At 36.4% G+C, this 13,305-nt stretch overlaps 1 protein-coding gene across 3 annotated transcripts in view; it reads right to left on the bottom strand.

The window, feature by feature from the left end:
• Positions 1–1,015: 1,015 nt before the first annotated feature.
• The window catches only part of DCAF17 (DDB1 and CUL4 associated factor 17), a 40,278-nt gene continuing 27,988 nt past the window's right edge, over positions 1,016–13,305 (bottom strand). For all 3 annotated transcript variants that reach the window (XM_002923913.4, XM_019804509.2, XM_034654730.1), the window contains 4 exons: positions 10,811–10,901; positions 10,017–10,100; positions 8,297–8,452; positions 1,016–7,526 (listed from right to left, as the gene is read on the bottom strand). In XM_002923913.4, coding sequence (XP_002923959.1) covers positions 7,380–7,526; positions 8,297–8,452; positions 10,017–10,100; positions 10,811–10,901 — 478 coding nt within the window. In that variant the 3' untranslated portion in view covers positions 1,016–7,379. The remainder of the gene's footprint in view (positions 7,527–8,296; positions 8,453–10,016; positions 10,101–10,810; positions 10,902–13,305) is intronic.

Below are 13,305 nucleotides of genomic sequence, written 5' to 3'. Positions count from 1 at the left end.
TGTACTACAGTACAAATGTAATGTAAATTGTATGAGTTCATTACTGCGGAAATGACACATGTGAAAAAGTGGAAATGCAGAAACTGTCTGACTTAAAATATGATTAGAAATTTAGAGATATCAGGGTGCTGGTGGCTCAGTTGGTTAAGCATCTGCCTTTGGCCCAGGTCATGATCCTGGGGTCCCGCATCAGGCTCCTTGCTCAGTGGGGAGCTTGCTTCTCCCTCTCCCCCTGCTTGTGCTCTCTCTCTGTCAAGTGAATAAATAAAATCTTAAAAAAAAAAATTTAGAGGTATCAGGTGGATTTACCCCAAGAATTAAAGATTGGTTTAACATTAAAAAAATCAATCAATGTAACTTACCATATTAACAGACTAAAAACCATATGATCGTCTTAAGAGATGCAGAATGATTATTTGACAGACTCCAACATCTATATCCAATAAAAACCTCAGAAAACTAGTAATAGTAGGGAACTTCTTCAAATTGATAAGGAGTGTCTATGAACAACCTACAGTTAATATCATACTTAATGGTAAAAGACAGAATGCTATCCCCTATGCATTGGATATCCATATAGAAAGGAAGAACTTTGATCCATATCTTGCACCATATACAAAAACAAACAAAAATTGGATAATAGATCTAAACATAAGACCTAAGCTAAATGTCTAAAATTAAAAACACTGACCATAACAAGTGTTAGCTAGGATATGGAGCACCTGGAACTCTCATATACTGATGAGGGAATGATGGGAAAATAAAATGGCACAGCCATTTTAGAAAAACAGTTTGGAAGCTTCTTAAAAAGTTAAGCATAGGGGTGCCTGGGTGGCTCAATTGGTTAAGTGTCTGACTTTTGGTTTTGGTTCATGTCACGATCTCATGGGTCATGGGATTGAGCCCTGTGTCAGGCTCCATGCTCATTGCAGGGTCTGCTTCAGATTCTCTGCCTCTCCTCCCCCTGACCCTCCCCCTGCTCATGCACCCTCTCTCTCTCTCTCAAATCAATCAATCAATCAATCAATCAATCACTAAATAAAATATTTAACATATGATCCAGCCATTTCCACCTTGGTATTTTCCAACAGAAATAAAGCATATGACCATATAAAGAATTTATACTACATGTTCATAGTAGCTTTGTTTGTAGTAGCCAAAAATTGGAAACTACCCAAATGTATAGTAGCAGGTAAATGCATAAATAAATTGTGGCTTATAACCACACAATGGAGTACTATTAAGCAATAAAAGGGAATGAACTATGATACATGTAATACAGATGGATCTCAAAATAACTATACAGAGTTAAAGAAGCCAGGAAAAAAAAAAGAGTACTTACTGTGTGACTCCATTTATATAAAATTCTAGAAAATGCAAACTAATCTAAAGCAACAGGAACAAATTAGTGGCTGCTTTGGAAAGACGGGAAAGAGAAGCAAGGGGTATTACAGAGAACCAAGAGGAAACTTTTTGGGGTGATGGATATGTTTAATATCTTAATTGTGGTGATGGTTTCATGGATGTATACATGTCAAAACTTATCAAATTGTACAATTTAAATATGTGCAGTTTATTTTATGTCCATTATACCTCAAAAAATCTGTTAAGAAAATTTAAAATTTACACATTACCAGTTCAGAGGAGGCCTGTGCTATAGCTCCCCACCCCACCCCTCCCCAGAACACAGCACATATTTTTTGCAGGATGAACACAGTCTTTACAACTAAAAAATAAAATAATAAAATAAAGTAAAATTTACACACAGTATATAAACACATGCAAATGTGCTTATCATCATTAGTTAATAAGGAAATATAAATTAAAACCACATTGAGATCCACTAGTTATTGGGGAAAGGATAAAGCTTGCTTAATATTAATATGGTTCCATATTATAGCAAAAATTCATCTGATTGGGGCGCCTGGGTGGCTCAGTTGGTTAAGTATCTGACTCTTGGTTTCAGCTCAGGTCATGATCTCAGGGTCCTGGGACTGAGCCCATGTCTCCACATTCAGTGTGGAGTCTGCTTGAGGATTCTCTCCCTCTGTCCCCACTCAATACCCTTTCTCGAGCACGTGCGTGCACGCTGTCTCTCTCTCTCAAATAAATACATCTTTAAAAAAAATTCATCTGGTTTACAAATAACATGAACTCCTAATCTTTAAAGGAAAAGGTCATTTTCTGCTTTATTACAATGTTATGGAGCCCCTGCTCTGGTGTCATCCTGTCCAGCTCCAGCAGTCAAGTAGAACAGTCTAATATGTACCATTAGCAACCCAGGTTTGTTCTCAGTTATTCTCCACTAAAGGAAACAGGATTCCTTGGTGACAATGTATCCTATGTTTGAGAAAGAATAACTCAAGCTGAGTTTTGAGTTATCTTAATTATTATCACAAAGAAAGAATGTTTTCAGCATTTCCTGGTGGGGTGGGGTTAAAAAAGATAAAGAGGGTAACCTGATGAGAGGGCTGCTAGGGGCAAGTAGAAACAATCTAGGCAACAACTAGAAAAGATTTTACACCCACCATAAATGCAAGATAAAAAAGACTAACAACCACAAGTACTGGAGAAAATGTGGAGCAACTGGAAGTTTCATACATTGTCACAGGCATGTAAAATGGTACAATCCTTTGGAAAAAAGGTCTGGCAGTTCTTTATTAAACTAAACATACACCTACCCTAGAACCCAAGAATTCTATCCTTAGATGTTTACCCAAGAGGAATAAAGACATATGTTCACAAAAAGTGTGTACAAGACATTCAGAGTACTTTATTCATAATACCAAAAAAAAAAAAAAAAAGAGAGAGAGAGAATGAGAGAAAGAAAAAGCAGAAACAGCCCAGGTATCCATCAACAGGAAAATGGAAAAAAACCTGACACATTCATATAAAAGACTACTCAGCAATAAAAAGGACTGAATCACTGGTACATGCGACATGAATTAACTTCAAAAACATGAAGGAAGCATTATGCTTTGTAGGATTTCTTTCATAAAAAGTTTTAGAATGGGCAAATTTAATCTGTGAGGCAAAATAATCAGAATAGTAGTTAACACCCAATAGGTGGGATGGGGATTGACTGGGAAGGAACATGAGGAAACTTTCTGGAATGACTGCTGTGTTCTAAATTTTGAAAAGGGTTTGAGTTACACAGATAAATGCATTTGCAAAAACTCAGTGAGTTTATATTTAACATTTGTGCAATTCATTGCATGTAAGCGTACATCAAAAATTTTAAGAACTAAACATTAAACTCTACTTACTTACATGCATGTTGAAGTATTAGGGGGAAGCATACTGATGTCTGCAATTTACTTTGAAATGCATCATAAAAGTAACGTGGATAGATGAGTAATAAAACACATAGAGTAAAATTTAGAATCCATGAAGTTGGTAATTGGGTATGTACTATAAAATTCCATCAACTTTGCTGTATATTTGAAAAATTTCATAATAAAATGACAGGAGAAGCCCTCAGTTGGTCTTATCTTTCTAATATACATCCTATGCCTGTAATAAATTATTCCTCCTGTAAGATAGAGGTAGGTTCTATAGCAACATAGGGACCAGAAATTAGTCCCAGAATTTTCCCTGAAATTCTAAAAGTTAGATGACATATGTAAACATGGTAAGAAAGGTAAGAAACTATAAAAATTATTGAAAACGAAGCCAAGTTACCTTAAGAGCAATTACTAATACTGGTGTTTATTGTCACCCACAAACAGGATGAGAGTACCATATTTTGTATCTTTTCAAAAAAATTACTTTTAACTACCACTGAATAGAAGAATCATCTTTTATATCAGGTTACATATGTGAATAGGCCAACTGTATCTCATTCAAACTTTGTCTAAAATTTGGATAGCCAATCATCATTTAAAAAACACTTATTAAGCATTTTCCTATACCCAGTATTATCATTATCAGCATGCTATATTTGAGATAAAATAACATCATTTGCTTTTTGAGAGCTCTGGGGGAAATGTAGCATAAGAATGTGTCAAACAAATCTGGATGTTTCCTGTCTCTGCACTTATTAGTTGTAGGACCTTAAGCAAATTAGCTTCTATGAGCCTCACTTTCCTCATTTACAAAATGTGGAAGGATAATGGTAGTACATACTTCATATGATTATTCTCAATGTTGAGTGAGCCAATTCATTTTACATGTATCACAGTGATTGGTAGATAGAAAGCACTCAATAAATGTAAGTTATCATTTTTTTAAAAAAGTACGTACAAGAAACAAAACATTCAATTGGTGGAAGAATTGGTGGAAGAGTACCTTAATTTGTTTAAAGAGAACATCATCTCCTCACTAGGTAGTTCAACCCCCCCAAACTCTGAGAAAAGTTTTAAAAAGTCGAAGAATGATAACCTTGCTGCACTGATTCTGTGAGAATACAGAATCACAATTAGATGCAGAAACGTACTTCTTATCAGCATATTATCTAGACCTGCTGAAAGAAGCTATACAACCTTCGCTTGGTTTTGCATTGAACACCCAGAAATGTTACCCACAGTGTTTTATTCCTATCACTAGTGCTTGTTAGGTAGGTGGGCACACAGTTGAAGACTCTAAACAGTCAGGCAGACAGTGGGGGTTAAGGTGGGACCAGGAGGATATTAATGGCCACTTCCCTCCATCCCAAGAGAATGGCAGTGTCATGCCTAACAGGTGGCAGAATGAACAGCTGCAATGCTCCTATGGGAAGCTGGGAAGCCCATACATTTTGGGAAGCATGCTGTAATGTCTCCTGCTATGTGTGTTATCCATAAATTTCCCACATTTTTTACTACCTTTGGCATCTTTTTATCAACCACTCTGTTAACAATCACGTACCCCACATTCCCACATAATGTCACAATTGGCTGAAACTATGAAGGAGCAGTTGTCCTTTTAATTGGGGCATAACCCTTCTGTTTGTTAAACTGCCCACAACTCCCTTTGGTCTTTCACACTAAAGTATATTTCCTGCCTGGATCCTGGTCTAGGATCAGGATTTTGGCAGTGGTGAAACATTAGGAGTTTCTCAGTGGTCAGTACATACCTAGACTCGAAGTATTTGACCCACCCACTCATATCTGCCCCCAGCCTAAAAAGCAGCTAAGAATCTCAGCTCGTTTTCAGATGCCCTTCTGAGCAGATGAGTTACTATCATTTCATCAAAAGAAGATAATGACTTAAAGGAGAAGGGGAAACTCAATAAACGTTTTTTTAAAAAACCAGACAGGACTGAAGTCTTAGGACATCCTTTTCTGAAACACTCTTGGAGAGTAGGCTTTCTGCTTTTATATAGCACTGAATCTGCTTTGAAACCCGTACAACACCGGTTTCTTTCTTTTCTCTGGTATTTTTAATCTATTACCTCTTACCAGACTTGTTCTTCAAGATGTAAATTCACTGGGTATGACTGTTTAGATACAGGAAGTGTCTAATTGGGAGTTTGGGGCAGTCGCCAGCACATTATAACTATTCAACTGCTGTAACCACAAACAAGTCTCTAAAATGCTCTGAAAGCTTCAAATATTATATTAAATAGTACTACTAATGATGCATAAAACAAGAATGGATTTTTCAATTAGTATAAAAGTATTAGAATTTAATACATGAAGATAGTTTTATTATCTTGCTCATGAGGTAATCATCACTTCTACTTTCCCAAATGGTTATTATTACACTTAGGATCAGACTCAGAAAGATTTATCTTTAGCTCACATATAAATATTTTCTTTTATTCTAAAACATTAGCAGTCTTCTTTTCTATTGCGCAAAAGACAGTTTCAGGTTTGCTCCCTTTATTTCTTTTAAATTTAGGAACTCTGCTACTAATTTCTTGATGTCTGGAATAGGTTAACACCTTTTCTCTTCAGCCCTGTCAATCATGCTTGAAATTTATCTGCAAACTTTAATGGCAGAAAAAGGCAGAATTCACATCATTCTTAACATGGGATCAAGCCAAAACTGAAGGAAAAACTGAAGGATTTTAATTTTTTTTTTTTAAGCAGGCTCCATGTGCACCATGGAGCCCAACATGGGGCTTAAATTCATGACCCTGAGATGAAGACCTGAGCTGAGATCAAGAGTTGGATGCTTAAGCACCTGAGCCACCCAGGTGTCCCCAAACCAAATGATTTTAATGTAAATTATCCAAGCTAGAATCCCATATTTTAACCTTAAATTTGAATCAGCAATGATTTTTACTGCTGTTTCCTCCCCTTCTATTTTTACTATTCTTTTGAGGCTGAATCAGAGAAATGTGCTGAACATGTGGATTGCAGCAACTGAATTTCTCAAACAGGAAGCAAAAAGAAACAATTTTCTCCCTTAGGTTGCTTTTATTTAACAATCTGAGGAATGACTATCTGAGTTTAAGGGTTATATTTAGAATGGTCCTAACAAAGAAGAAAAAAATACTTGTTTCACAACTAAGACAGAGCCAAAAGCCCTTTCTAGCTAATCAGTCAATTCCCAAGCCAGTAGGAACTGAAACTTTATCTACTCTTCTATGATGAGCAGAACTGGTGGGATCCAGGATACCTTTATCTTATTGCATAGGTATGAAAATATTGCCTAAGCAGAACTGGAAAATTCACCAAATAAATAGAATGGTGAAATGAGTACAACATTCTTAGATGTATTAAGAGCTGAACAGGCTACATATCAGAAAAAAATTTCACTTAAAGTTCGCTTGGAGTCTTTTACATTAGTCTACGATAGAAACATAAATAATCAATGGGAACACCAAGCCAAGAGAATAAAACCATGGAAGAAAAGATAATCTGAGAACTAGAGCCAATTCCTAATGCTATGTATAAATACAAAACATATATACATATAGATGATTTAAAAAAATTTGATGATACATTTATGGCTCAAAAATATTCTTTCACACTACAGATCTCCTTTCTCACCCTTAGGCAAAGTTTGGTATAGAGGACAGAGGATTTCTTTCTGTCTTCTACATCTTTCTTTTTGTCTTTCCTGCTTAGTCCTACCTATCAAAATTCCATACCATCCTTTAGAACCATGTTAAATACTTCTCCATCAATAAACCTCTCCCAACAACTGAAATTAACTTGTCTTCTGTACTTCCCAACACTTTATATTTGCATCACCACCCAGCAAAAAGCTCTAAAATGCTAGACTTCCTGGGATGTCATTCTAAAAAATCTTTTCACAAAATGAAGTCCTTACCACCCCCTGTATGGCAAGAATTTAAAAAAGAAGTCACCGTCACCTTAAGTCAACACAAGACCTTTTCTGGAAAATATTGGAGAACTTTCTACGCAGATAACAAAAAGGAGGACTGAACATAGCTGCTCAGGTATGTGGCTAAAAGTCTTATACGTTACATCTCAAAATTTAAAATTATCTCACTCTTTTTCACAACTTCTGTTTGTTGTTTCTTCTTCGCCAGGGTCACATACCATCTGGTAAACATAGCAGCTGAAGACCCTGCTTGGTTTCTGTTCTATGTGTAGTACCAAGTCTCTGTCAAAGTAGACTTCATGGCTGTATGTCTGTAATGAAAACACAGTCAAATGAAATCTCCTCTTCACACAACCATGTTCGCAATTACCTCACTAAAATGTAATAGCACCTATGCTAGGGATCTTCAAATATATACTTGGAAGCAAAACAGTTGCTAGAAATAGTTTATTTTCATTATTTATGAATATGCAGATAGAAAAGCATTGCACAAAATGTTGAAAATGAAAAGAGCCCTGGTCGTAGGAGTCTGAACACCCAGATTCTATTGCTTATACTGCTATTTCACTGTGTGACAGTGGTCAAGTTGCTAAACCTCTTAGGTATTCCACTGATGAAACAAAAGGACTGGATAAAATAATAGCTACTTTTCCTTACAGTTTTTATATTCCATAATAATCAAAAAAGTAGACAAATATTTCCGAGAGTGCCTGGAAACCCTGCATGCTTGGATATCATCTCTATGAAATAACTGGGGAGATGCAATACAGTATACTTCCATTTTTAAAAATGTTACCAAACCTATAAAATGTGAGAAAACCAAAGACTATGGTAAGGAAATAGGATGTCTCAGAAGAAAACATAAAACTTCATCTTTAAGGCCTCTAGAAAGAAGGCCTTCTAGTTCCTAGGGGAGGAAGGCTTAAGAAGTACTCATTTTGTCCTGTAGGATGATATCCTCTTTGATGTGGTCACTGGTATAGGTGACCCTGGACAGATATGAACACAGTAACATCTGTTCCATTAAATGTCAACTACAAAGAAAATTCTTACAACTTTGTATTCCATGGACTCTACTCACCACATCCCATGACTCCACCAGTGGAATGCTTTTAAGTAAAGTTCCATATTCATTACAGTGGAAATCCAGGTGAGCTTTTCCTTCAGCATCTATTTGGGTAACAGCTACCACGGAAAGCAAATCCAGCTCATCTTCATAGTCCACAATTTTAAAAGTCTCAGGGAATACATGGATAAGGCAGAGGAAAAGAAGGGCAAAATCCAGTTATCCAGTTAGGATTATTTCTATTTGTGGTTTAACTATTCTATTACTTATTTTTAAAATGTAGAAAGAGGAATGAATGGGTGAGAGCATAGGTAGAAACAGATCTCTACTTTTATGCCAATAAAGTCCCAAGATTCTGAAGACTGCAGCAGTACCCTACAGATTCTAACAGAACCAAGTCTATGTAGATCTCAGCCAAAGTATTACTGAAATTCTCTATTATGACAGCACACTAGAACTTCTCCAAATTCAAAAGAGGTATTCAACTGCTGCCTCTGACACGTGTGTTCACTGGCTTCCAGATAGGACTAAATATATGAAGCTCATTTCTGAAACCTAAAAATTACCCACTTTGTCAGAAGGGTTTTACCTCAGAAAAACACAAGTCATTTCAAGAAGAACTGATAGCCTATCACATACTATTTATGACTCTATTTGCCATCTTTTTTTTTTTTTCTCTTTTTGAATGCTTTTTGTTCCCTAAAGAAAGCAAAAATGGCTGCTTATACTTGAGGGAGAATACTAATAATTAGGAACTGAAATTCAACCCATAGAACAGGCCTGGGATGAGTGATATTAGCTAGAAATGATTAATGATGGTAAAGTCTTAAGAGAGAAAAATCTAACCTCAAACTCTGTTTAAGGAAGTAAACCTGGGACTCTAACAGCCTCACAGGGGAAGCAGATCCATGTCAGCCATCCAGGGATGGACCACAGGAAGGGACACTTTGGCAGGCACAGCAAGTTTCTTTGAACCACCATATACTAATCCTTCACTCACATTTGGTCAAACTGCTTTTTCATCTATTTATATTTTCTGCCTTTACTACCCATGACATAAAAATGTATAGAGATTTATTACACATGGTTCCTTTTTATTTACTTTTTTGCCTTAATATTACCTTGGTCAAACTTCAAAGAGTAGACTTCTTGCCTGAGTGTAGTGATTTTACAGCATTTAGTCTTGACCCCTTTAAGCTTCTCCTTTACAGGCTAAAAGTTTTTGTTTTCTAATCTCTTGATGTACAGTATCTCTCTCTTTGCTACCAATTTCTCCTTGTTTATTATTTTTGCTACCTTTTAGTGATTTTAGTATGTCTTTCTTGAATATAGTTTTATATACACGGAGCTTTCTCCTTTCTTCTCAAATGTGTGTATATGTGTATATACACTCTCTTTTTGAGAGGAGCCACATACTGGGTCACCTTCAACATTTTTAAAAGATTTTTCAAAACTATCTTTAGAAGGCTACTCTAATGTTTCTACCTAGAAATGGCCACACAATCAAACAGTTTTCTGGTCTAAACAGATTTAGAATACATGCAATGGCTATTCCAGTATGAGAAGAGAGGATGATGGGGATGCACTGGTTGAAATACCACGTACAATCCCACCAATGAAGTCTGCATGGAACTAGTCACCCCCAACCTCTACCCCAGAATCCGGGAAGTATAATTTAAAAACCCCAGGGCTGGTACACACTAGTTTGGTTTGTTATCTCTAGCTAAAGTAATACCTCTTGTTCTGGGTCATCATCCAGAAGGTTGAAATTTTTTTTCACCACCCGTCCAGAAGCTGTAACAGTGGGTAAGTTTTCATTCTATCATATGGAGAGAAATAAAAAGATATGATGAGTCCTTTTATGTGCAATAAATAGCAAAACTGCACTAAATTTCGTTAAACCACCAACCCTTATCCAACATCCACAACTCTTTCCTCTACTGAGAAAATTCTGAATCAGATTTCCGATCCTCCGATTAGTAAAAATACTTTACTGTAATAAATTAATGGATAAAATACCAAAATAGGCAAACAATAAATACAAAGGTTACAGATTTGCTACTTCACTTGCCCTTTTTGCTTTAGTATAAGCACAGCAATGCTACAGTGGGTCTGCTTTTGGAAATTTCTCTCTGCATAATTTTCTTCATGTTCTTAATTTGTACACTAAAGGAAAAGAACTATTTGGAGTTAAAGCATGGTATGTGATTTTTACAGATTCATATCTACCCCAACCTACTCTAAGTTTGCACAGCTAATTAAACGCAAAGGTTGAAAATTCATTAATAAAAACTTAAGGAGAAACCCAGAAAGGAAACAGAAATCAGCAAAAGATAAGCTCAATATAATCAACTCTTTTCAAATCTCACCTGTGCTTGGGGTTAAGACCAGTTACCTATGTAGACGAAAAAACCCAGACTTTTATTGTGCTGTTCTTTTCAGCCACACTAAAAGACAAACACATTTGTATACTATATTCTCAAATAGAAAGACAGTGCTAGGAAGAATTTTAAAGTACTTCTGGCTTACTTTGTTCTTCTCCCTGTTGGCCAAAATGACAAAATCTTCAGAGATCTGATGCTGGGCACTATCATTTTCTACTTCATTTAGCTTTAAGACTCTGAAAAGGGAAAAAAGAACCAAAGACCTCAAAACATCATTAAAGTGCCAAAGTTGAAATGAAATTCAACAAATGAAAATTACAGGAATTACAGGAATAACACTAAGTCAGTTCTCCTCGCCTCCTGTGGAGTCTGAAATATTAATGTTTGATCACTTTAGTGTCCACAAACTCCTTCAAATTCAGAGACTTTGTTAAACAGAAAAACCTGTGACAACAGGTACTCCTAAGTAGGTAATGAAGCAGCTTCCTCAGGCTTAAGCCATCTTCCAAACTGGCTTAATGGAAGTTACTCTAAAGAACCTCATTTTTGTCATCCTGCAATAGGTCTTAAACGTTTCAGCTTTAACAGTAGCATTATAGTAGATATTGGCATTTTTTGCTTCTGAAGATAGAATGAGATATCAATGAACAACACTCAGAGTTAACTATAAGGCAGACCAGATTAACAACTAAACCTAAACTAAATGTTTTCATAAAAGAGTAATATTTAAAAACTGAAATTTACTTAATACTTTTATCGTAGGGTTATATTTAAAGATTTGGGTTTTCTGAGTGCAAATGGCCTAATGAAGCTTACTAAGCAAGAGAAAAGAAAACAATTTGCTCACTGCCCCCACAAATCTGTTCACAGTATTAACAAGCTTCAAAAGCACAATGTTCTCAAAGCTTAAAGTCTCAAACGCAGGCAAAGAGAGTAGCAGGGAGAAGCAGCTACTGTGGCCAGGGAGAGCCAGAAGCCTTACAGTTTGCCAGAGGCAAAGAAATCAGATTATATTTTAAATTACTCAATTTGTTATTTTAGTTAGTGCCAATATTTAAAAATGCCTATCTTCTAGAACCTGGTAAAAAGGCACACACCTTTGTGGACCTTATTTTCTTAAGCTCGAACTACTATTAAAAGGTGGGCAATGGTGTGCCTGGGTGGTTCAGTCAGTTAAGCATCCAACGCTTGATTTCGGCTCCAGTCACAATCTCGGGGTTGTGAGATCCCCAAGTTGGGCTCTGCACTGGGAGTGGACCCTGCTTAAGATCCTCACTCTCCCTCTGCCCATCCCTTCCTCCCTCTCTAAAAAAAAAAAAAAGAAAAGAAAAGGTAGGTAGCAACCAACATTAAAACCAACGTTTACTAAAGCTGAACTACAGTTTTTAAGACTTTTTATGAAAGTTCATAATCTTACTTAAGTCCCTTTATCTTCTTTATAATCAATCCAGAAAAGTAAACTAACTAACATGAAGCATGAGGAATACAGAAGGCAGACAACATCTTTCTTATCAACAAACTTACTGAGCACCTACTCTGTGCTAAGCACTATGCTCAGTGCTGGGGTTACAGTCAGCAAAACAGACTCTTTCCCTGCCATTATTAAGTTGATGACTCCAAAGCTAGATATTTAAACAGATAATCAAACAAATAATTAATTAAAATTGCTGTGTTAGAGGAAGAAAATATGATGGGGGAGCTCATCTAATGAGACGTATCAGGGAAGGACTCTGTGAAAAGGGGATATTTAACCTGGTGACGAAATATGAATAGAAATTCAGCAAGAGAACAGGAGGGGAAACACACTCCAAACAGAGGAAACAGGTCTGAAAAGACAGCATTACTGAAATAAACTGAGGGGGCGGAGGGTCTTTCAGACCATGCTAAGTGAATGATGGTTTTTATCTCAGGAACAAGAAGCTATAAAAAGGTTAAAGGAGAGGGGCGCCTGGGTGGCACAGCGGTTTAGCGTCTGCCTTCGGCTCAGGGCGTGATCCCGGTGTTGTGGGATCGAGCCCCACATCAGGCTCTTCCGCTATGAGCCTGCTTCTTCCTCTCCCACTCCCCCTGCTTGCGTTCCCTCTCTCGCTGGCTGTCTCTATCTCTGTAAAATAAATAATAATAAATAAAATCTTTAAAAAAAAAAAAAAGGTTAAAGGAGAGTCCACTTAGTTAGGTTTTTGGTTTGTTAATGGTTCTAAAAATCACTCTCANTAAGAAATATTTAGTAACCAAAAAAAAAAAAAAAAAGAAAGAAAAGAAAAAGGACTAACAGGATATATGGGTGGGAGGGTGTGTTTGTGTGAGAGAGAAAATGCACACGAGTGCAATGTACTGATGAAAGACAAAAAGGTAACAAAGTGTTCAGAATAATTCCAGATTTCTCGTATGAGTTTAGTTAAAAGATTTGGGTCAGGATATAAATTCTGGAGTTTTGGTGTATACATGATCTATGAACCCAAGGTAATAAAAAGAATCAATAAATAGAATCATGCAGAAAGGAATGAAGAATGAGAAGAAAACAGGGTCTAAATCCTGACGACATCCAATAATTAAAGTCTGGGTAGAAGAGAAAGAACGTGAAAGGATACTACGAAAGACACATCAAAGAGGGAGGAAAATATTCAGAACTGTGGTGTC

This window comes from Ailuropoda melanoleuca, chromosome 2 (assembly GCF_002007445.2).
Source record: "Ailuropoda melanoleuca isolate Jingjing chromosome 2, ASM200744v2, whole genome shotgun sequence".
Lineage (NCBI taxonomy): Eukaryota > Metazoa > Chordata > Mammalia > Carnivora > Ursidae > Ailuropoda > Ailuropoda melanoleuca.
The sequence above is the reverse complement of the archived record's forward strand: the minus strand, read 5'-3'. Positions and strand labels throughout refer to the sequence as shown.